A 25,030-nucleotide genomic window follows, 5' to 3' on the forward strand; every position below is an offset into this window, starting at 1 on the left:
CAATCAAACCCTCCATCTTAACCCCTACCACCAAATACACTGGCTAACCATCATATGCAAACTTGTTGGAAAAACAATATTGTCAAACCCAAAACTAAACTTAGCCTCTCAGTTACCACAACCAAACCAACCATTCCCACCACTTTAACCCGGGCTATGTGAGATGACAAGTGGAGAAACGCTCTGGGAGATGAGATGAATGCTCAATTACGAGCTCATACATTTGACTTGGTTCCACCAAAACTAGGTCACAATGTTATACCGACAAAGTGGATTTATACTCTAAAGTACTTACCTAATGGCTTGCTTGATAGGTACAAAGCTCAATTAGTAGCGCGAGGGTTCAATCAACAATATGGTCTTGACTATTCTGAAACATTCAGCCCAATGGTTAAGTCAGTGACAATTCGCATGGTTCTCCAATTGGCGGTCAATAACTCTTGGCGCATTAAAAAACTTGATGTCCATAACGCGTTTTTACATGGCACACTGAAGGATGAAGTGTATGTGTCCCAACCTCTTGGTTTTATCGACAAGGACCATCTCCATTATGTTTGCCGCTTAAACAAGGCGTTGTATTGCCTGAAATAGGCTCCTTGCACGTGGTATCAAGAATCAAAAATATATCTCTTATGTATGGGGTTTTACAATTCATTGGTGGATACATCTGTGTTTGTTTAGCATCGTGGTACTGATGTTCTCTACACTCTCGTTTACGTTGATGACATTATTGTCACAGGAAACAACAACACCCTCAAAATAGGCTTCATTGCCTCCTTACCTACACGTTTCTCATTGAAAGAACCGACAAATTTGCGATACTTCCTCGGCATTGAAGCAACTCGCTCCACACAGGGACACCATCTTATGCAACGAAGGTACATTATTGATCTCTTGAACAAGACAAATATGTTGAACGCAAAACCGGTGTCCATGCCTATGGTTCTGAAAACCCACGTTGACTCTCAGCTCTAGCAAGCCTCATGCTAACCCCACCAAATTTTGTATGGTCTTGGGGAGACATCGATTTTGCGGTGAATCGTTTGGCCCAGTTTATGCATGCTCCTACATATATGCATTGGCAGGCAGCAAAACGTATTCTTATGTATCTCACCGGTACTGTCGCACACATCATCTTCTTAAGACCCTCGACGCCATTGACAATTCACACATTCTTGGACTCGGATTGGGGAAATCACTGTGATTATCTTATCTCAACAAATGTTTATATTATATACATTGGTCAGACCATTGGTCAGACTTCTATTGCCTGGTCTTCTAAAAAGCAAAAGGGTGTAGCTAGCTCTGCAACATAGGCTGAATATGGAGATGTTGCTAACACCACCGCTAAACTCATATGGATATGCTCGTTACTCACTGAACTCGGTGTCACCTTACCAGCTGCCCCAGTCGTTTACTGCGATAATATTGGCGCAACTTACCTTTGTGCTAATCCGGTCTTTCATTTTTGGATGAAGCATATAGACATTAACTATCACTTTATCAGGGAGTAAGTACAGTCAGGTGCCTTGCGCATGTCTCATATCTCAACACATGATCAGCTAGCCGATGCACTTACTAAACCACTAAGACCTCACTTCACCGAGCTATTCAACAAGATTGCAGTGACTCCAGCCCCTCGACGATACTGGCCCTTTTTTAGTGGATTTGTTGGGGGAATGGATGGCGCTTATGTATGTGTTAAAGTAAAGCCTGAACTGCAAGCCATGTATTGGAGTCGACATGATAGAACGAGCTTCAACGTAATGACAATATGTGATATGAATATGCTATTCACATATGTTTGGAACGGAGCACCCGGTTCATGTCACGACACAAGAGTACTCTCACTCACTCAAGATGGTGATCCTGAATTTCCATTGCCTCCTTGAGATAAATATTATGTGGTGGATTTAGGATATCCAAATAAGCAAGATTTCTTAGCTTTCTACAGATCATCACAAAATCGGGTTGTGAGATATCACTTGTCACAATTTAACAACGGTCCTCCCCGAATTGACAAAGAAGAGTTATTTAATAGGTCTCATGCATCTTTATGTTCTATTATAGAACAAACTTTTGGAGTATGGAAGAAGAAGTGGAGGATTCTTAGGGATGATCCTACATATGGTTTGGAGGTGCAAAAGAGAGTAAACTATCGCCACGATGGGACTCTACAACTTTATTAGAGTTTTGATTTTTTGGATACGTATTTCTTTGAAGATTCTTCAGAAGTGCACACAGAAAACGAGCACAATGACTCAAATGAACAAGATGAGGTCAAGAGAGAAGATAGACCATATATGACAAATATATGAGAAAATATTGCTGATATGTTATGGGATAATCGAAATAATAGATTTTGATTTGTAATTTTAAAAACATTTTGTAATAGTTATTATTAATTATGACTAAAAATATCATTAAAATTGTTTTTAATCTTTTGTACACACCACTCCAAACTATAGTCCTATTTTTACCATTCATAATGGTAGATGTTATGAATACTATTGTATGATATAGTGCATACCATTGTTTACTCCCTCCATACTACAGTCCATACTAAAATGTTAGTACGCATTATGTATTATGGAATGTATGAAACAACTCCAAGTCTCCAAGTGACAATCACACAGAGGAAGGCCTTAATGGAGTTCTCTACAAAATCTGGACATTAATAACTTTGTGTTCTAAAGAGAACTTCTTTGTGTTCTCTACTAAAGTCTTTGGTTTTAGGGATAGTGATATAAAGAGAACTTCGTTCTTCAGCTCCAAAGCTATATTTAGTATTGTTAAACCCATATAAATATTGACTAGGGAGGTACCCGTGCTTTAAGCGCGGTAATAAAATTTTAACAACAATAGTTTTGTTACTTCATGATATGTTACTTTTCTGATTTAATATGTCATAATTGACATATTTAAACATAGTATTTTATCTTTTGAAAAAGTTTAAAATGTTTTATTGGATTGTTAAGTACTTTTTGTGTTTGCATATATACAGAAAGGTTTATCTTACTAAAGATAAATAATACTCTCAATTTGAAATATTAATTGAGTCTTTAAATAAACAACTAAGTTACTAAATTGTAGTAAACAGATATTGAAATTCAATAAGTAAATTCTAAATTTTTAAAAGCGTAAGCAATTTCCAATAGTTTAATATTATAATGTATTATCTCAATTACAAAATAAAGATGAGAGTAATGCAAAGTTGGATTTCAAGTAGCGGTTAATACAAACATACTAAATTTTATAGACATTCAAAATGAGAAAAAAATAAACGGCCAACACCCCATTCTTAACATTTGAGTGCCTGAGCTTTCACCTTGTTGCTTCATCACATGGTTTATATAATAACGTCCAGCAAATTCAGACCTGTAAATTATAAAGTGTTTTAAGAAATTTTACTTTAAAATCATACAAAACTTGTTTTAATATACATAATTACATCTTACATACCCTGGTGATGCTCTAGTCCTTCAAACTCTGGTTTATGAAGATCTTCGAAGAGGCCAAGGTGTTTTCAAGACACGGTGCACCTACAAACATTTATAATTTTAAGTGAATATATTGGTTACCTTATGATGATTATATCAGAACTAATTTATGTTATATACCTTCATATTCTCCCACCCTCATAAACCGCATTACACATAACACAGGTTCGGATTTGTATATGAGATGGCACCCGCTTGATTGCCATATGGTCATGAATTGAGAAGCGTAGTTGTCTTTGAGACGACACTTCACAGTCTCACACCTACATGTTTATCAAATAAATAAAAATCTTAACAGAGACAATTCTAAAACGTAACTGTCTTAAAGGTAGAGTAAATATCTTTTTACTTGCCATTCAACAACATGAGAACAACTTTATTAATATCAATGACACTCGCAGGCTTTCTTCTATCTTCCACATCCATTATACACGCACAAACATCTAGTTTGGGAAAAAGACAGAATTTAGGTTTCCAAAATGTAGCTCATCTGTTTTTGGTAAATTTTAAGTCATACTTTTCTATGAGAAGGACCAATACACAAAGTTTCATAAATCCTAAAAAGAATCTAGTTTTTTGATGTTCATATATTTTACCTTGTTTTCCCTTAGTATATTCACATCTTTTGCATTTTTTGCTATCCATTTTAACCATTATTGCATAAGCTTTAGGACAAACCATGCATTAGAGTTTAGTTGCATTGCATTTGCATCTTTTCATGCATAAACAGGTGATTTTGGAGCTTAAGGGGCATGGATGCAATGCTGAGGAAAAGTGAAGCAATCATGAGGAGAAAGCAAGAGAGTTAAGGCTGAAACAACAAGGTCCGGAGTCCAACTCGACCGCACACTCGACCAGACACTCGACCGTGTGCTGAGGAGGACTCGACCGATTGGAGATTGCAAGAGAGAAGCCAGCTCGACCAAGCCACTCGACCGAGCAGTGGTCGAGTTGACCGAGTCGTTGACTACTTTGACTTTTTGTATTTTTAGGGCTTCCACCTCCTCACCTATATAAGGCCTTGTACCTGCAGCTACCAAAGGGATCCAGCTTTTTAGATATTCCCTAAACCTAGTTTTTACCTTTTTTTAGCTTTATTCCTTTTGCATTTTTATATTTAAGATCTTGTACTTCCTTAAGAAAGAAGACTAGATTCTTGTATTTTGTTGGTTCTATAACTTTCAAGATATTGAGAATTTGAGTTTCATCCTTTCATCAATATTATAGATCTTTGTTTCATCTTCCTAATAATGCAAGTTTCAATATTTTCTGGGTTTTTGACTTTGTTCACCATGTATTGTTGTGAGTAGTTTCCTTAGGATCTTGGGGATGGGTTAGGATGGATTGATCTTGTGGTTTATGTGATTTGGTCAAGCTTGATTGTTGTAGATCTCTTCTAGGCTAGTGTTCTTAATGCTGATCCTATATCTGAGAGGGTAGGATCTGATTTCAAGCTTCTTAGCATCACACCAATGTTTAAGAAGCATAGATAAGGCTAGATCTAGAGCTTACCATTAGGCTTGCTAAGAGATAAGAGGTCTTGTTTGGTTTGAGATGTATTGCTTAATGCCTGCTTGTGTAGATTCTTTACTGTGTGAGAACAAGTCTAGAATTGCATAGGTTTGATTGTTTCTTGACCATGAGAGTGGGAGAAACTTGTCTTAGATTTATATGTCTAGAGGTTAGCTCAAAGTTTGCTTGAGATTTGTTGACCAAGTTAGATAACCACAATGATTAGTTCATCCCATGAATCCATCCTCAAGACCTTTCTTGTTTATTGATATCTTAGTCTTAATCCTGTTGCTTGCTTGTTGTTTGATTTGACTCTTGTATTGCTCTGTTTTTCTAGCATTGCTTTGTTTTCCGGATTTAGCCAACTCGACCTCCCACTCGACCTACACACGGTCGAGTGCTTGCTCGAGTTCATCCCCAGAACTCTGGTTTATGATTTGTGATTGTCCTGTTTCATTCTTGTTTCATTCTAGTTGCATTCATTTAGTTTTCAGTTCATTACCTGTCTTGCATTAGTTCATTAATAGTAGTTACTATTTCAGTTCTTGCTTCAAATTCAATCATTCAGTTTCATTTGCATCCAGTTCTTAGTTCTTGTAGTTTATTTTCTGCATTTTACATTTCCATCTTAGGATTGTTAGTGACAAGCAATCTTTACATTTGTCTTAACTTAGATTCATATGCACATCTTAACTGTTCACAAACACTCATTTAGGATTGATACCTCTTATACTGCAACAACATAAGGGGAATTGAAACACCCATCCATCATTCCATTCATATCTCACCATTGCATACATCATCATTCACACCACATATAAAAATACTTGTTTCAATTTGGCGCCGTTGCCCATTTGAGTGTGTTTTTGTGACATTTAGGATCCATATTAGTCTAAGATTAAGTTTGTTTATACACTTGAATCTTCTGTTGCTGGGTTGAAGTTCCATTTCAGGTACCACTCGACCAGTCACTCGACCACCACTCGACCGAGCGGTGATCGAGCACTTGATTGAGTCAGAAGCCGTGTACATTTGGACACCACTACCCAGTCGACTTGACCCCCCAGACGAGCCTGAACTCAATTGTGAACCTGTTCGAGTCTGTACTCGCGTTTGTTGATGCACACAAGGTCAAAGGGGAAAGATAATCTTCAAAGGCCTATTGACAACATACATAGGAAGCCAAAGGGTTTGGAAAATCAGAGAAGAAGGGTAGTTCAAGTTCAGCAAGAGGATTCAGTGATCATGGAGCAACAAGCTAACCATGAGCAGAGGCCTAGGCACATAGGTACTGGAGATGCACCCAACACCCACAACCAAAGGGCTGGAATTGTGCCTCCAACTGTAGCAAACAACAACTTTGAGATCAAAAGTGGATTGATCTCCATGATTCAAGCCAACAAGTTTCATGGGTTGCCAATAGAGGATCCACTTGATCATCTAGATGAGTTTGACAGAATCTGTGGTCTAACCAAGATAAATGGAGTAAGTGAAGATGGTTTCAAGTTGAGGCTCTTTCCATTCTCACTTGGAGACAAGGCTCACCTTTGGGAGAAGACTCTTCCTACTGGAGCAATAACCACATGGGATGCTTGCAAGAAGGCTTTCTTAGCCAAATTCTTCTCCAATGCTAGGACTGCTAGATTGAGGAATGAAATTTCTGGGTTTGCTCAAAGAAACAATGAGACCTTTTGTGAGGCATGGGAGAGGTTCAAAGGATATCAGACCCAATGTCCTCATCATGGTTTCAGCAATGAGTCACTCTTGAGTACCTTGTATAGAGGAGTGCTTCCAAAGATAAGGATGTTGCTTGACACAGCTTCTAATGGCAACTTCCTCAACAAGAATGTGGAAGAAGGCTGAGAATTAGTTGAGAATCTTGCTCAGTCAGATGGCAACTATAATGGGGACTATGATAGGACCATAAGGAGCTCCTCAACTGATCAAGAGGACAAATATAAGAAGGACTTGAAGATGGTCAATGAGAAACTTGACAAGATTCTTCTTAGCCAGTCCATTCACTTCATTGGTGAAGAAGAAGATCAAGTTCAAGAGGGGGAGACTGAATTTGCTGAGGTATGCTACATGCAAAACCAAGGAGGATTCAAAGGCTACAACCAAGGGGGTTTCAAGAACAACAATCTCTCTTATAGGAGTACCAATGTGGCTAATCCTCAAGACCAAGTCTATCCACCTCAACAGCCTCAACAGCAACAAACCTACATCCCCAAACAATAACATCAAGTGTTCCAGCCTCAGTTGTGTCCCCCACCAGGGTTTCAGACTAACCAAGGCCAAGAACAAGACTTAAGAGCTATGATGCAACAATTGTTGATTGGGCAAACACAAGGTAAGATTGAGGAAGCCAAGCAGTTTGCTGAGTTGAACCAAAGGTTAACATCACAGTACAATGATCTGAATATGAAGTTTGAGGGTCTTAATTCAAGAGTGAAGTATATGGAGGGTAACATAGCCTCTACTTCAGCTCCAAAACCCAACCAACTCCCTGGAAAAGCTGTTCAAAATCCAAGGGAGTTCACAGCCAAAGCCATTCAATTTCAAGAGGAAGAAGTCACTGAGGACAGTGAAGTCCAAGTTTAGGGGAATTCATTAGTTACTGAAGCCCCAAGTGACATCTGTGCAAAGAAACAGGAGCTCGCAGGCGAACTCGACCAGGAACTCGAGCAGCCACACGACCGAGTGCATGCTCGAGTGGTCGATCGAGCTGGGGACTCTGAAGCTGTCAAGCCTGCTAAGTATATTCCTCCTGCTTACAAGCCTCCACTACCATTCCCTGGGCGTTTCAAAGCACAAAGGATCAAGGAGTTAAGGGAAATCATTGAGAGAAAGGAAATGTTGGCTAAGCAACAAGAGGAAGAAAGGGTTTTGAAGGAAGAAGCTTTGGTTGAGAAAAAGGAAGAAGTGATGGCTATTCAAGAGATCATCATTGCTTACCAAGAAGAGGAGAGAGGACCTGCCTTGGAACAGTATGAACCATATCCTCTCTATAGAAATTTCTTGCTTGATTTGTCAATAAAGAAGGCTCAAGCTCAAGATGAGAAGGATCTTGAGAACCTTGGAGGAGTAATCATCCCACTTAAGCTTAAGGACCCAGGGCCATTCTATCTGCCTTGCACAATCAGTTACCTCCACTACAATCAATGCCTTTGTGATTTGGGAGCTTCAACAAGTGTGATGCCATACTCCCTAGCTCAAAAGCTTGGGAGAACTGACTTCAAATCCACTAAACTCCATGTGTGCCTAGCTGATGGGACAAATAGAGAGGTAGTTGGAAGATTGGAGAATGTCCCACTCAAGATAGGGAAGGCAAGGGTTCATACTGATTTTGTGGTCATAGAGATGGACAAGGAGCCTGAAGATCCAATCTTGTTAGGGAGGCCATTTTTAGCCACTGTTGGAGCAGTAATAGATGTTAGGGAAGGTCTTGTGACCTTGAACATTGCTGAGGATACAATCATGAAGTTCAACATCTATAACCCAACCAACCTGCCCACCATTGATGATCAACCCTTCACTATCAAGGAGAGAGTTGATCATGAGGTTTTCAAGGATAAAGGAGACCCTAAGGCTGAGCTCCCACTTCAAGAGGATTCTGTTGAGAAGCTTAAGAGGTCAGTTCAAGAGCTGTCTAGTATGGTTGAGGATCTCCAAGTTAAGCTGAACAAGAGGTCTTTGAGGAAAGCAAGACCTAGGCTCAAAATCAAGAATAAATATGGTTTGTGTGCTAAGGGTGAGGTGATCAAGGATCAACTTCACAGTGACCAAGAGGTTCCAGGGAGGATTTCATCACCTCCTTGGTATCTAAATCAAGGATGAAAAGGAAACCAAAGTCAAGCTTAGTGACTTTAAACAAGCTCACTAGGGAGGAAGTCCCTAAGGTATCCTTTGTAAATATGGTTTAATTTCTTAGTAGTTTTGATGTATTTTCTTTTATGTTTTTGTTGGACAGGCCTTTTAGTGAGAATGTAGTTGGTTAAGAAGAGATGTGGACTTGGAGAAGAAGACTCGCAGGCCCACTCGACCAGGCCACGAGAGGTACTCGGCCGAGCTGGATACTAATTGAGGCCCATTCGATTCCCATTCTTCTAGAATGATCGAGTGGGGGGAAGAACAAGGAGAAAAATTTTGAAATTTCAAATTTGGTCAAGGAGCTCGACCACGTGCTGGTCGAGTGTGGGGTCGAGTGGAAGCCAAAAGCAAGTCAAAGATTCCCAATTCAAATTTGAATGGTATGGAAGCTCCACCCTTGTCTCCTTGTCCCCTTAGCTTCTTTATATAGTCCTTGCACGATCCTATACCTCTCACATTCTCTTATTTGCTCAAAACATTTAAATTCAAGCTTTAAAATCTCTTTCAAAGTTCATCTCTTGCTCAAGCTTTGTTCTTTCAAGTTTTTGGATCACTAACCTATTAACTTTGAGCTTTGAGTCTATTTCCTTCAGTTTCTTTTGAAAATGTCTTCCAAGATAACCAAGAAGTCTCACCAAACCGCTGCAAGCTCCATGGAACGTCGTGATGCTAGCCTTGAATCAAGAGGAGAAGCTGGGAGGGTCACTCGACGGACCACTCGATCGACCACTCGACCGAGTGGCGGTTCGAGCAGCCGGTCGAGCCAGGTGCCGCGTCAAGGGAGAGAGCTAGTTGAGGAAGATCCTGAGAGGACCGAAAGTGAGGAGGAAAGAGAGCCTACTCTCAATGAGTTTATGAGGAGACACAAGGCTAAGGGGAAGAGGCCAGCTGTTGAAGTTGAGCAAGAGGAGAGTGATGAGAGTGAGGAAGAGAGTGAAGAAGAAGAATTGTTGGATGACTGAGAAGCTGAGTCTTGTGGACTGTCAAAGAGGCAGGTTTATGATGCTTTTATGAGGATGGAGTTCCTGGGAACTAGATATCCTCACAAGGAGACCATGGAGAAGCTTGCTATTGATGAGGATGTGGAATATCTCTTTGAGAAGAGCAATCTCACCAAGTTTATGGGGCTTTGCATGGAGGGCTACAAAGAGGAGAGTTGTGAGTTCCTTGCCACTGTAAAGCTGCATACATATGCAAGGAAAGACCCTGAGGTTGGAGCTGGCCACATTTCCTTCTCTATCAAAGGAAAGAACCATGAGCTTTCAATGAAAAAGATAGCCAATGTGTTTGGTTTTGAGGTTGGGAGCAATAGGAGTTTGATGGTTCCAAGAGGAGAGTTGTATGCTGTGTGGGAAACCATTGGAGACAACAAGCTCTACTCATCCTCAAACTCCAAGAGCTCAAGGATAAGGAGCCCAATCCTAAGGTACTTCCACAAGGCTCTTGCCAACACCTTCTTTGAAAGAAAGGAAACTGGGAACATTAATGAGGGAGAGCTAAAGATGATTGATTTGGCTCTTAATGGAGTGATCTTTCAAGCAAGGAATGGTGCCATCATTCTTGGGAGCACAGTGGAGACTGATCTAGGAATAGTGCTCATTGACCACATGATTCAATTGAGAAGTTGGGTAGGAAAGTTGGAGAACAAAGGGTCAAGAGGAGCACTTACCATTGGAGGCATCATCACTCCAATCCTTCAAGCTGCTAAAGTTCCACTTAGAGGAGAAAGTGTTTCACCAAGATGGATTGACTCAAGCTACCTCACTTCTACTCTCATCCTAGCCAAGGAGATGCATCAAGGGAACCACATCTTCAACTTTGAGCTTCCAACACTTGGGAAAAAGCAACTCATATTGCCTAACCAAGAGCTCACCACCATTCAAGAAGGAGCCAACATTGATTTTTGGCCAGCTGAGGAGCATTGGTTTGATGGAGTGGTTGAACCTAGAGTTGAGGTTGGGAATGCACAAGTAGCTGATGGAGAGGAGCAGTTCTACTTTGAAGACTATGAGCCCAACCCAAGAGATAGTAGAGGAGTGAGGGAGAATGCCAAGAGATTAACTCTTTTGCAAAAGTGGGGCAAGTGGCATGGAAAGAGGTTTGACAAGCTGAAGAAGAAGGTGACCAACATGGCTAAAACTATCAAAGGCTTAAAGAAGGAGATTGCTGAGCTGAAGAGTGAAAACTCATCTCCTAGCCATTCAAGCCCTTTGAGGAGAAGTAGCTCAACTAGAGCACTTTCAAGGGTTGCGCATCCTGTGGAACCAGCTAGGGCTTCAATGTATGAGCCAAATCAGAGGAAGAGGAGCTCAAGTACCCTAGAACATCAATTTTCGAGGCACTCGACCGGGTCACTCGAGCACCCACTCGACCGAGCACCTCCAATGCACTCGGCCGAGTACCAGCCCAGATCACCCTATGGCTTCCCACCTCCAGCTGCTTATCCAGGTTATCCATTATACCCCCCATCCCACCTCAATACTACATGGATCCAGCTCTCTACCAGCAGTTTTGCCAGCAGCAAGGTCAACATTTTGACATCCGCGGTCCAACTCGACCCCCCAACTCGGACATGTACTCGACCAAGTCAAGGTCGATCTCCATCGTCGAGCTGCCCCAAAGCCCATCTCCAAGTCACCAACAAGAACCCAACTACTCCTATGACAGCATGCAGATGGATGTGGACAGCTTCTTCCACAACCCCTAAGGTACCATCATCACCTTCACTTGTAAATATCATTGCATTTCATATTGTGTTTTGTTGTTTTTGATCTTGAATCCTCAATCCAATTCTTTCACACAGAGGACTGTGTGATTTAAGTTTGGGGGAGGGTTTGAGACAGCATTTGATGTTGTGTTTTGTGTTCTTATTTCAAATTTTTTATCATTATCATGTTAGCACTTGCATAAGCATATAAGGCATAGAAAAACCATAAAAATTTGAAAAAATTTTGAAAAAATTCTTCATAAAAAAAGAGTGTTCATGTAGTTTGCATTGCATATTAGGATCTTGTTTAGCATGTTTCATGTAGAATTGTATAATATTTGCATTAGGGATCTATGATGAGTATTCCCTTGTTAGCTTGCTTAATTCACTAGACTAGGATCAATGCCCAAGTTATTAGTACTTTGATGCTAGTTGAGTAGTTAGAAGCATAAGATTGAACCAAGCCTTGAATTCTTGCATTGTATTTGGTCTAAATTGAAGCATGTTGTGATTTGAAACCATTTCCTATTTATAAGAACCTAATATTGACTTTTAATTATCAATATATGCATTGCTTTAAACTCATGGATACCATATACATACTTGGATCATCTTTCTCCTTTTTACCACTCTTGTTGATCCAAGTAGCTGATTAAATCATTAAGATCAGTTCCCCTACCCCTAAACCAAACCTTCTTTCAAGCCTTGTTTATTCTTGAGTGTGTGAGGCCTATTTTTGGGATTGAGCTTGGTAGAAAGTGTTAGGTTTGAACTGACAAGAGTAAGACCTTGTGTAGTTCTAGTTTGCATTTTTCAAACTAGATAGGACTAGGTGGTTCACTTGTTGGGTTTGGGACTTGGCTGTTTTGAAAAGAAAAGAAAGAAAAGAGAAAGAAAAAGGGTAGAGTCTTTAAGAGGAGATTGTGTTTAAGCAAAGTCTAGTGAAAGGATGGGAAAAAAAGTGTTGTTTAAGATGGTTCTAGTTATGAAAAGAAAAGAAAGAAAAGAAAAGTTTTAGCAAAATGCTTATATGTCTCAAGAATAAGAAGAAAAGAGAACCATAGCAAATAAGTAAGAATCCCCCATCCCACTAGAAAGATCAAATAAGAAAACATCTCCTAAGACTTGAAAACCAAAAGAGAAAAAGGGTTAAAGAGAAAAGAAGAAATAAAGGGTAGCACTATGATCATTTGGGTTTAGATTGCTAGGATAAACACTTTGGGTGCCTTTGGGTAGACAAGGTTTTATTCTTGTATGTGTCTAGGTGTTCTTACCTTTAGCATTCTTCTAAAGCCCAATCCATTTTCATGAGAGAACCTTGATATTGACAAGCCCTACTCTAAAAAGAGACCATCTTTGTCTCAAAATCCTTTATTATCAAGCCAAATGAGTTTAAGCATTGCATAGAATTGATTCATGTTCTTGTTTAATGAATGTTAAAGGAAATGGTTGATTTGAATGCATGTGGATATCTAAGGCTCAAATCAATAAAGGTTGTGAAATGCTTGTCTAAAGTCTTTAATTCCAGCTCATTCAACTTGCATCGTAGTATTAGTAACTTGGACATTGATTCTAGATGGTCTATTTGCAAGCTTTAGGAGCTGAGATCCCACTTTCAAATCTCACTTACCTTCTTATGTCTTGCTTTTGCTTGAGGGCAAGCAAAGACTAAGTTTGGGGGTGTTGATGTTCATATATTTTACCTTGTTTTCCCTTAGTATATTCACATCTTTTGCATCTTTTGCTATCCATTTTAACCATTATTGCATAAGCTTTAGGACAAATCATGCATTAGAGTTTAGTTGCATTGCATTTGCATCTTTTCATGCATAAACAGGTGATTTTGGAGCTTAAGGGGCATGGATGCAATGCTGAGGAGAAGTGAAGCAATCATGAGGAGAAAGCAAGAGAGTTAACGCTGAAACAACAAGGTCCGGAGTCCAACTCGACCGCACACTCGACCAGACACTCGACCGTGTGCTGAGGAGGACTCGACCGAGTGGAGATTGCACGAGAGAAGCCAGCTCGACCAAGCCACTCGACCGAGCAGTGGTCGAGTTGACCGAGCCGTTGACTACTTTGACTTTTTGTATTTTTAGGGCTTCCACCTCCTCACCTATATAAGGCCTTGTACCTGCAGCTACCAAAGGGATCCAACTTTTTAGATATTCCCTAAACCTAGTTTTTACCTTTTTTAGCTTTATTCCTTTTGCATTTTTATATTTAAGATCTTGTACTTCCTTAAGAAAGAAGACTAGATTCTTGTATTTTGTTGGTTCTATAACTTTCAAGATATTGAGAATTTGAGTTTCATCCTTTCATCAATATTATAGATCTTTGTTTCATCTTCCTAATAATGCAAGTTTCAATATTTTCTGGGTTTTTGACTTTGTTCACCATGTATTGTTGTGAGTAGTTTCCTTAGGATCTTGGGGATGGGTTAGGATGGATTGATCTTGTGGTTTATGTGATTTGGTCAAGCTTGATTGTTGTAGATGTCTTCTAGGCTAGATGTTCTTAATGCTGATCCTATATCTGAGAGGGTAGGATCTGATTTCAAGCTTCTTAGCATCACACCAATGTTTAAGAAGCATAGATAAGGCTAGATCTAGAGCTTACCATTAGGCTTGCTAAGAGATAAGATGTCTTGTTTGGTTTGAGATGTATTGCTTAATGCCTGCTTGTGTAGATTCTTTACTGTGTGAGAACAAGTCTAGAATTGCAAAGGTTTGATTGTTTCTTGACCATGAGAGTGGGAGAAACTTGTCTTAGATTTATATGTCTAGAGGTTAGCTCAAAGTTTGCTTGAGATTTGTTGACCAAGTTAGATAACCACAATGATTAGTTCATCCCATGAATCCATCCTCAAGATCTTTCTTGTTTATTGATATCTTAGTCTTAATCATGTTGCTTGCTTGTTGTTTGATTTGACTCTTGTATTGCTCTGTTTTTCTAGCATTGCTCTGTTTTCCGGATTTAGCCAACTCGACCTCCCACTCGACCTACACACGGTCGAGTGCTTGCTCGAGTTCATCCCCAGAACTCTGGTTTATGATTTGTGATTGTCCTGTTTCATTCCTGTTTCATTATAGTTGCATTCATTTAGTTTTCAGTTCATTACCTGTCTTGCATTAGTTCATTAATAGTAGTTACTATTTCAGTTCTTGCTTCAAATTCAATCATTCAGTTTCATTTGCATCCAATTCTTAGTTCTTGTAGTTTATTTTCTGCATTTTACATTTCCATCTTAGGATTGTTAGTGACAAGCAATCTTTACATTTGTCTTAACTTAGATTCATATGCACATCTTAACTGTTCACAAACACTCATTTAGGATTGATACCTCTTATACTGCAACAACATAAGGGGAATTGAAACACCCATCCATCATTCCATTCATATCTCACCATTGCATACATCATCATTCACACCACATATAAAAATACTTGTTTCATTTTTCGAATACAAAGATACCAATTAACTATATTGACGGATTGTACCAAAATAATATAAAATCAATTAAAGAAATACTTACCGAAAGAGATGGGATGATCTATTCTTCCATGATATATGTCATCCAAATCCTCGAACCGAAAGTAATTCTTAGGACTTAATGATTCAAGCAGCGTCATATTGGTATCATCCGTAAATTTAATCTGATAAGGATGATGAGTATTCCTCTCCTCCATGGTTGGATTGATCACTTTGAAATTTCTAATACTATACCACTCACCATCGTCGATATATTTCGAGAGTTTAGCGAGTGTATCGGGTAAATAAGGAGCTTCAATGGTGTCACCTTCACAGTTTAACAACAATTGTGTAAGAAGTCTTATATACAATAACTGTTAGAACTTGAAATTTAAGTAAAAAATCATTCAACAAACAACCCTAACCTTTACATCCACAAGAAGCATAACTCGTTTGGTAAAGAACTCTCTGACTCTCCAAGAATGTAAGACCTTGGCGTTGATACACCAATTAGTTCTTCCGGCTAGCAGATCAACAATATAATCGAACCTCATGATTTTCTCAAATTAGGTTTTTTCTTGAATCTTCTCTGTTATCGAAAACAAAAAGGAGATTTTTGATTTGTAAGAATACAAAGAGTCACGACTAAACGTTGCGTCTTAATCTTTTTAGTTTCTCACCTTTAGTCTGATTATTAAAAATTCTAATATTATATAAATAAATACAGTTTTAATATAAGGTTTGTCACACTTGCATGTACAAAATACAATTTATGTTAACATATTGAAGATGTTTTCACTTTTCATTTTTAAAAACTTAACACTTAGATATTAATATGAAAAAGGTAATATTATTAAGGGGAAAAAACTGAAAATCTGATGACAATTGTATGAGCTTTGCAAACTCGATCACACTTCATAGTATCTCGCAAACTCCTATCCAACGTTTCAAAACAAAATATGTTCATCATTGGAGACTCATCTCATATAATGAGCTTTGCTTCTCTAATCAACTCGGCAATATGGGATTGACCATCTATCGAATACGTTGTATATTTGTCCACATTGATGGATATACCAAATCTAGAATGAGCTGTCCTACCACATTTCATAAGTAAAGCAGCTATACCACTTGATGCAACATTAAGAACAATATCACCCCTAGATCGTATATCAACGCCAAGAATACTCCACAAGAATGTTTTTCCAGTACCACCAAATCCATGAACAAAAAATATACCTCTATTGTTTCAATTCACATCATCAATAATTTCTAGGAAGACATTTTTTTGCTCATCGGTTGACATACGTAACAACCTGTCGTAATCCTCTCTTTGGTCAGCACATTTATAGTTCCTCTCATCTATGAGAAGCATATTCTCATTATTATCCATTATAGATTGGTCTGGTTTAGGATTCACAATAGTTGACAGAGAGCTTCCATTAGACCGCATAATCATTTCAATCTCAGCTTAACATATGTTTGTTAACTGATCCTGACTTAACATTAGACCTGCATTATAGAGTATTTTGATTTTAGTTGACATATTTATGATCAGAATAATAATCGTAAACGTCTGTGTACACCAATATATCTTAAAATTTTCTTATATATATTTATAAAAATAACTATATATGTACTTTGGTTGTTCGTACGGTTCCTTTACAAATACAAAATATCTTTGCACAATATATCTTTTGTAGCGATCCAGAGATCAAGAGACACTGAATCACCTTTCAAAAGAAATATTATGACAAACAACTTCCTTAGAAACAGCCCAAAACACCATGTACTTACCTCCTTTATAGCTAAAATAAATTATTTGTCGTCATCAAATAATCCTAATGCAATGCAGGCATCTTTAAATTCCTTGTACACATCTTTACCAACTGACGAATATGATCATTTTGTGACCTAAGCTCATACTTATTTCCGTTATTCGGAACTATGGAGTCTTTTATATGATCCCAAGTATTGAATTACCCAACATTGGTTACTTTTCCAATGACATCTTAAAATTTAAGACGTAAACTCATATCAAAATAGTGCATAGTACATTAGAAGTTAATTACGGGAGATTTTAAATTATGGAGCAAAGGTAACTTACCGACCAAGTAATCATCACAATAAGATTTTTCTATTCGTATTTTGAAGGATTCAAACATGAAACACGATCAGTCAGAGAATACAGACCATAATATAACTTGCACTAAGCGAAACCAGTAATTATAAACAAATTTAGATTTTCAAACGCATTGAATGAAAATTTGTTTTAAGAACCTTGGAAAATATTCGAGATTTGATATCAATCATAAGCTCTGACCGACGTCTATATATATAACCTAAGAGATTGCTATATATTCCTAAATATATAAAATTATTTAATAATATAAAATTTGTGTATTTATAATAATAGATATGTGTAAATATATAACATATATATCTCTTCTATATGTTAATTTACTGATTTAAACAATACTTACTTACATCCTAATCTATCGATTATATAAAATCTAAATAAAAGACTAACCAAAATATATTTATTTCCATCTTTATCACTTTAAGTTTATAATTGAAACAACCCGACCCCCTTTTTTTTTTAACAATTAAATACAATGTATAATTAAGCATCCCATACTACTTAATTAACCAACCCAAACCACAACTCAACATTAAACCAACAATAACATTAAGCACAGCGGAAACATACCAATAATACAAAACCAACAACATCATCAATACAATAACATTCCTAACCATTCTATCCGGCAACCTAACATAACACTAACCAAGGTTCCAACAACATAACCAACAAATCCAATAACACACAAACGAGACCCTAGATCATCCTCCTCCTCATCGCCATGATTCCACGATCACACTTTTGCCTTTACCTGCACACCACAAACAACAATTGAGATGCGTAAGTATAATCATAAATACTTAGTGAGGCCGTCCTCCCATCTACTAGGTTATACACACAAGCATATGAGACCCTCATGTTTAAGCAAAACAAACAACACACAACAATATATCAAACCAGGAAAACAAGTCTCGGCTGAGACCAGTGTCGACCGATGCCTCACGGTGTCGATCGATACTACAAACAATGGTGTCGACCGATGCTAAACAGTGTCGACCGATGCCTCTTCTGCAGACACGATCTGCGCGAACACGAACGTTGAACTCCCCTTCCAAATCATCTCGAATCCGTCTCAAACTCACCCAATTACCTCGGAAATCACTGGGAATCACAAAAGCAACGAAGCCAAGCAACAAAACAACACAAACAGCAAAGAAAACACCCAAACAAGAGAGATCTCATGCTTAGATCAACCATGGTCAAGCACTCACCTTATCAACTGATTATAACAACCAATAAAACTAGTTGAGACCCTCCTAACGTCTGAATCAGCCCAGAAACGCCCTACAACAAGCCACACAACCAAAAACGACTTATAACAAAACTGGACAGAAACATCAGAAAAGAGTAGTCTCAAAGACGAAACCCTAAAATAAAAACCAACCGTTAACTATCAAATCGCTCCGGTGAAAAGCTACCCCTAGACGTCACGAAGCTTCCCACAAAATTTCAGCACGATCAGGCACCACACGAGACCACGATCTCAGTTACAATCTCCGATGGTCCCAACTCGCGTCTGAGAAAACGTGTCTCACGAAACTGCCAATAACTCATCGAGTTTAAATCCAAATCTACTTCTGTAAAAAGGCGAATGACGATGAAAGATTTGAGAATAAACCTACCAAATTTCATTATATTTGAGAACGATTTGATATGCCGAAACTGTTTCCTCCCAAACCCTAACGATTCTGATCTTTCTCCTTTAATCTCCTTCACACCACAATAGGCTCTCTCTTCTCTCTCTCTATCTCTGAAAACGGCGACAAGACACCCTAAAACCCTTAATTTGTCGCTTCTCCACTTATAACACGATTTAGGGATTTTCCTTGAACCAAACCGAACCAAACAGCAATTAAAACGAACCAGACCAAACCAGAAAACATGGTGTCGATCGATACACCAAGAGTGTCGATCGACACCCACACCAAAACCTTAAAAATTGGTTCGCGGATGTTACAATTCTCCCCCACCAACAAGGATTCGTCCTCGAATCCCGCAAAACCGTCCAACTGTCAAGGACCTCCGTGCCACCGTCAACACGGCCCGCACGTCTCCGACCGGACTAAATACCGTCAGCCAAGGTTTCCCGTGCACTGTCGCAACAGCCCGCACACCTCCGATTGAACCATGAGGTCTCCCTCTAGCCAATATACTCCCATCAAAGACACTATTTGCTCACAACTCAGTGCTTCCCCTGTCCGTGGTCGCAACCAACGAATCATGCCGGCTCGCTATCAGGCCAACCGCCTTAAACTACGGCATCCAGGAAGTCACTCTCACACACTCCCCCCGCTCTCGGGTCGCAACCCTCGAGACATACCGGCTCACTGCCAAGCCGCGGCTCACAGCTACGGTATCCAGGGAGTCTCAAATATCCCGCTCTTGGGTCACCACCCTCAAGCACGCTCTCGGATCGTCATCCGAAGCCTCATACCACTCCCACTCTCTGGCCAAAAAGTCCATCGAGCTATCAGTATCACATGAGTTGGGCCCACACGGCCTTGAGCAAAACAAACCTGATGCCATCGAGTATCTCCCGGCTAGATCTACCTCAACACTTCCCACAAAAATTCCCCTTTTAGAAACTTTCTAATTCTGGAAACTTTCCTTTTGTGGAAACTTTCTATTTATGGAAACTTCCAAAAATAGAAACCCGAGCTATTTCTCTTTTTCCCATGACGACAACAGTCAAACATAAAGAAAAATACTCATCTTATTAATCTCAAAATGTCATAATCGTTACAACCTCAACGAAAATACAACAGAAACAATAAGATACAACGATCCAATCCATCAACCCGCATTCCGAGCACCACCTCATCATAGTACTGAGTCGCACAACCAACCACCCCTAAGCGACCAAGTATCAAGAGAGATGGGCTGGAATACTCCGTACCCGTCTCCAGCCACGGACTACAACTCAGACCTGGCTAGACAAGCTTAAGTCGCGGCCTGCTTCTCAAACCACTTCTTAAACCTTGCCTTCATCCTCGCTTCAGGCTCCCAAGTCTGCTCCTCTACTCCATCACAGTCCTACAGGACTCTCATCAAAGGAATCTTCTTCTTCCGAAGTTCCTTGACTCTCCTCCCGAGTACCCTCAACGGTCTCGCCTCCAACGTCATGTTGGGCTGAAGATCCTCAGGAATCTTAGGCAACAGCCGGTCACCCTCGTGAAGACACTTCCTCAGCATCGACACATGAAATACCTTGTGGAACGCACGCATAACCTCAGGCAACTCCAGCCGATATTCCACTGGTCCCACCCGCTCAACCACTCTGCACGGACCCATGTACCTCGGACTCAACTTAGTCTCTGACAATGACCTGTTCGGACCCCGCAACATAGCCATCTTGAGGTACACTCTATCGTCAACCTGAAACTCAAGATCCTTTCTCCTCTTATCAGCATAGCTCTTCTTCCGATCCTAAGCCTCCCTCATGTTCAGCCTCAGAACCCGAATCTTCTCTGAGGTCTCCTGAACAAAATCCGCACCATATATGCTCCTCTCCCCCACCTGAGTCCAACATAACGATGTACGATATGGTCTCCCATACAAAGCCTTATAAGGAGCCATCTTAATACTTGCCTGATAACTGTTGTTGTAAGCAAACTCTACCAGGTTCAGGTGAGCTGCCCAATGGCCACCCCAATCTAACACACAAATCCTCCAGCGTCTGGATCGTCCTCTCAGACTATCCATCTGTCTGGGGATGATAAGCTGTACTCATATGCACCTTAGTGCCCATCTCTGCCTGAAATACCTTCCAGAACACCGAAGTGAACTTGGAATCCCTGTCAAACACAATGCTCGCTGGCACCCCATGCAATCTGACTAACTCTCTCACATACTTCTTAGCCAAGACCGCTGCTCCATCAATCTTCTTAATGGATAGAAAATATGCTGACTTAGTCAACCGGTCCACAATGACCCAAATAACATCAAAAATTCGTGACACTGGCAATCCTACCACAAAATCCATCATGATCATATCCCACTTCCACTCTGAAATGGGTAGACTCTTTAGTAATCCGCTTGGAACCTGATGCTCAGCCTTCACCAGCTGACACACGTCGCACCTCGCGACCCAACTAGCTACAACCTTCTTCATCCCGACTTAATGATAATACCTCTTGAGGTCACGGTACATCTTAGTCGCTCCTGGATGAATAGAAAAACATGCTCGCATGAGCCTCCCTCAAGATCTCCTATCTCAAATCCTCATCCTTGGGCACACAAATCCGACCGTGCACCAAGATAGTACCATTAGTTGAGACCTGATACTCTGAATCAACATCCTTAGAGACATTCAACAGCCCCAAATCCTTCTCCTGAGCCAACCACACCCTGCTCAGAAGATCCGCTCCATAAGCCGCCTCCTAACCCAATGGTTCTCGAGGAACCACACACAAGCTCAACGCACTGACCTCTCCTACCAGAGACTTCATCTCATGGTCCTGTAGTAACCTATCAAACCAAGGAAACTCCTGATCTTAGTGACCTTCTGTTGTCTAGGCCAATCTCTGATAGCCTGAATCTTCTCCGGATCTACAGAAACTCACTATGCAGAAACAATGTGACCCATAAAGCTCATCTCACGCTGCTAAAAACTGTACTTGCTCCACTTAGCAAACAACTTCTGCTCCCGCAGCTTCTCCATAACTGCCCTCAAATGCACTGCATGCACCTCAGGACTCTTAGAATAAACCAGGATATCGTCGATGAAAATAATGACAGATACATCCAGAAACTCCTGAAACACACTGTTCATCAATCTCATAAACACTGCTGGCACGTTAGTCAATCCGAAAAGTATCACCACAAACTCATAATGCCCATACCTCGTCCTGAAAGCAGTCTTCCTCACACGAACGTCCTGCGCGAACACGAACGTTGAACTCCCCTTCCAAATCATCTCGAATCTGTCTCAAACTCACCCAATTACCTCGGAAATCACTGGGAATCACAAAAGCAACGAACCCAAGCAACAAAACAACACAAACAGCAAAGAAAACACCCAAACAAGAGAGATCTCATGCTTAGATCAACCATGGTCAAGCACTAACCTTATCAACTGATTATAACAACCAATACAACCAGTTGAGACCCTCCTAACGTCTGAATCAGCCCAGAAACGCCCTACAACAAGCCATACAACCAAAAACGACTTATAACAAAACTGGACAGAAACATCAGAAAAGAACAGTCTCAAAGACGAAACCCTAAAATAAAAACCAACCGTTCGCTCCGGTGAAAAGCTACCCCTAGACGTCACGAAGCTTCCCACCAAAATTTCAGCACGATCAGGCACAAAACGAGACCACGATCTCAGTTACAATCTCCGATGGTCCCAAATCGCGTCTGAGAAAACGTGTCTCACGAAACTGCCAATAACTCATCGAGTTTAAATCCAAATCTACTTCTGTAAAAAGGCGAATGACGATGAAAGATTTGAGAATAAACCTACCAAATTTCATTACATTTGAGAACGATTTGATATGCCGAAACTGTTTCCTCCCAAACCCTAACGATTCTGATCTTTCTCCTTTAATCTCCTTCACACCACAATAGGCTCTCTCCTCTCTCTCTATCTCTGAAAACGGCGACAAGACACCCTAAAACCCTTAATTTGTCGCTTCTCCACTTATAACACGATTTAGGGATTTTCCTTGAACCAAACAGAACCAAACAGCAATTAAAACGAACCGGACCAAACCAGAAAACATGGTGTCGATCGATACACCAAGGGTGTCGATCGACACCCACACCAAAACCTTAAAAATTGGTTCGCGGATGTTACAATAATAAATACAAATAATCATCCATTTAAAGTAATTATATATAACATATATATATATATATTTTCTGAGATATGTTAATTTTCTTTTTCAACAATAGTTATTTCCATCTTTATCATTTCAAATTTGTAAATTTTATTTGAATCGTAAATTTTATCCTTTGCCAGTATGATTTTTACAAAAAAGATATATAACAGTTATTTGAGTTGTCTAATATGTATATTTTCTATTAAATATGTGTAACTGACCGAACTATATTAATTCTGATCTTTAGATTTAATTGGACGTCTGGTGCTTGTTGAAAGCTCTGGATACATTTCGGCTAACAACGTGCACACTGAACTTTTTTTCGAAATAAAAAACAAAGAGTAAGTTTTCCTATTATAAAACTTTCTTACATATTTATCGTCTTAAATTTACCAAATTTTAAAAATTTGAAGATATACACGATTATTTCGTCATTCATTTATGTATAATTTATTAATTTGTTATAGAATAAATTAGAACTTTTTCAGAAACCTTTATAAATAAATATTTTCATAAATCCAAGCTTTATTAAAAATTTAAGATTCTATTATACAAAAGTCATAAAATAAATAATTCTATTGTTAATAAATTAAATAACCTTTAATGTTACAATTACAAAAATTAGATTAAATTAAAGAAACAAATATTATAGGAATATTGTAGGGTGAAAAAAATTGTCTTCTCTTTGATCTTGGCTTCCACATCATGTCTTTATGATACCAAACAGATGGGTTTGAAATTTCAGCATAAGCGATTTCTTTGCCTTGAGTAGCTTGTATATTGAATATAATCCAATCTGAGAATTTAGTTGTTGTAGTCGTTGAAGGAATCATAACATCATCTTCAGGATCATCCTCAGGACCATCCTCATTGTAGTATTCTTTAGGTTTAACCTGTTCAATATTTTTTTTAATAATGAAAAGTAATAATTAAAACATAGAATTATTATCAATTCTCATATAACATCATTATTTAAATAATCTACATGAAATTTAAGCTAAAGATAAAAATTAAACAATTTTGTTTCTATATTCCCAATACATGGCTATTAACGATCATAGTTATCCTACAAATATGGCAATCCAAGTGTAATCAACTTATAAAAAGAAATTATATATAATAGAAATAATTTAACATGTTAATCATTTCGATTATATAAAATAATACCTGATATTAATTAGAAACAAATTTATTGATCGATATTATCTATTACATTAACAGAAAAATAAAAGAATAATAAGATCCATATGCAATATATTTCTTTAAAAATATGGAAGATAAATATTTGATTGAAGAAATTTTTTTTTTGAATGTTATTATAATTTTGAGAACATAATAAAAGAATAAAATTTATAACCTCATCAAAAAAGAATAATTATTATAACTTTTTCGAAAGGTGAACCAACAACAACTAAAGCTTTATGATTTATGGACTTGCTTTCCAAGAAACCACTATACGAACAAAAAAATAAAAAGAATGAGTCGATTAATCATAAAAACAGAAAATCGGAATACAAATAAAAAATGTTGAAAAGATGATTAAATAATTAAACGTAAAACCTCAACAAAAAAAAGCAAAATATTATACTTTTTTGTAAGGTGAACCAACAACAACCAAAGCTTTATGATTTATTAATTTTGCTTTCCAAGAAACCACTATACGAACATAAAAATAAAAAGAATCAGTCGATTAATCATAAAAATAGAAATTCGGAATACAAATAATTTTTTTTGTGAACATGATTAAAGAATTAAACGTAAAACCTCAACATAAAAGCACAATATTATACATTTTTTTGTAAGGTGAACCAACAACAACCAAAGCATTATGATTTTTTGCTTTCCAAGAAACCACTATATGAACAGGACAATAAATGGGATCAATCGATAATCATAAAAAATAGCAGATCGGAATACAAATATAAATTTGAGAACATGATGAAGAATTATTGAAATTGATAAAACTATAAATTCGATAGAAGAGGATTTTTTTGAGAACATG

At 38.6% G+C, this 25,030-nt stretch overlaps 2 protein-coding genes and 1 non-coding gene across 3 annotated transcripts; all 3 read right to left on the bottom strand.

Moving 5' to 3' along the window:
- Positions 1–3,474: 3,474 nt before the first annotated feature.
- Positions 3,475–15,614, bottom strand: LOC147927193 (uncharacterized). The gene is made up of 5 exons (XM_087487351.1): positions 15,486–15,614; positions 15,125–15,434; positions 3,850–3,943; positions 3,621–3,763; positions 3,475–3,542 (listed from the first exon to the last, which is right to left on the bottom strand). Exons 1-5 carry the CDS (start codon positions 15,612–15,614, stop codon positions 3,475–3,477), a joined length of 744 nt encoding a protein of 247 aa, XP_087343477.1.
- Positions 6,654–6,760, bottom strand: LOC147927194 (small nucleolar RNA R71). The gene has a single exon (XR_015583099.1). It is a non-coding gene; the product is annotated as a small nucleolar RNA R71 (small nucleolar RNA).
- A 428-nt stretch (positions 15,615–16,042) lies between the features above and the next one.
- LOC147927195 (uncharacterized) lies at positions 16,043–16,513 on the bottom strand. The gene is made up of 2 exons (XM_087487352.1): positions 16,377–16,513; positions 16,043–16,301 (listed from the first exon to the last, which is right to left on the bottom strand). The coding sequence occupies exons 1-2, from the start codon at positions 16,511–16,513 to the stop codon at positions 16,043–16,045; spliced, it is 396 nt and encodes a 131-aa protein (XP_087343478.1).
- Between the last annotated feature and the right edge of the window lie 8,517 nt (positions 16,514–25,030).

This window comes from Camelina sativa, chromosome 15 (assembly GCF_030686135.1).
Source record: "Camelina sativa cultivar CO46 ecotype springtype chromosome 15, ASM3068613v1".
NCBI lineage: Eukaryota > Viridiplantae > Streptophyta > Magnoliopsida > Brassicales > Brassicaceae > Camelina > Camelina sativa.

Coding starts and splice junctions, on each gene's coding strand:
- LOC147927193 (XM_087487351.1), bottom strand. CDS start 15,614: ATGAGGTTCGATTATATTGTTGATCTGCTAGCCGGAAGAACTAATTGG. Junction 3,764..3,849: donor CTCATGTTGTTGAATGGCAA/GTAAAAAGATAT, acceptor ATAAACATGTAG/GTGTGAGACTGTGAAGTGTC. Junction 3,543..3,620: donor GAGGGTGGGAGAATATGAAG/GTATATAACATA, acceptor AAATGTTTGTAG/GTGCACCGTGTCTTGAAAAC.
- LOC147927195 (XM_087487352.1), bottom strand. CDS start 16,513: ATGCGGTCTAATGGAAGCTCTCTGTCAACTATTGTGAATCCTAAACCA. Junction 16,302..16,376: donor CAAAGAGAGGATTACGACAG/GTTGTTACGTAT, acceptor TTGAAACAATAG/AGGTATATTTTTTGTTCATG.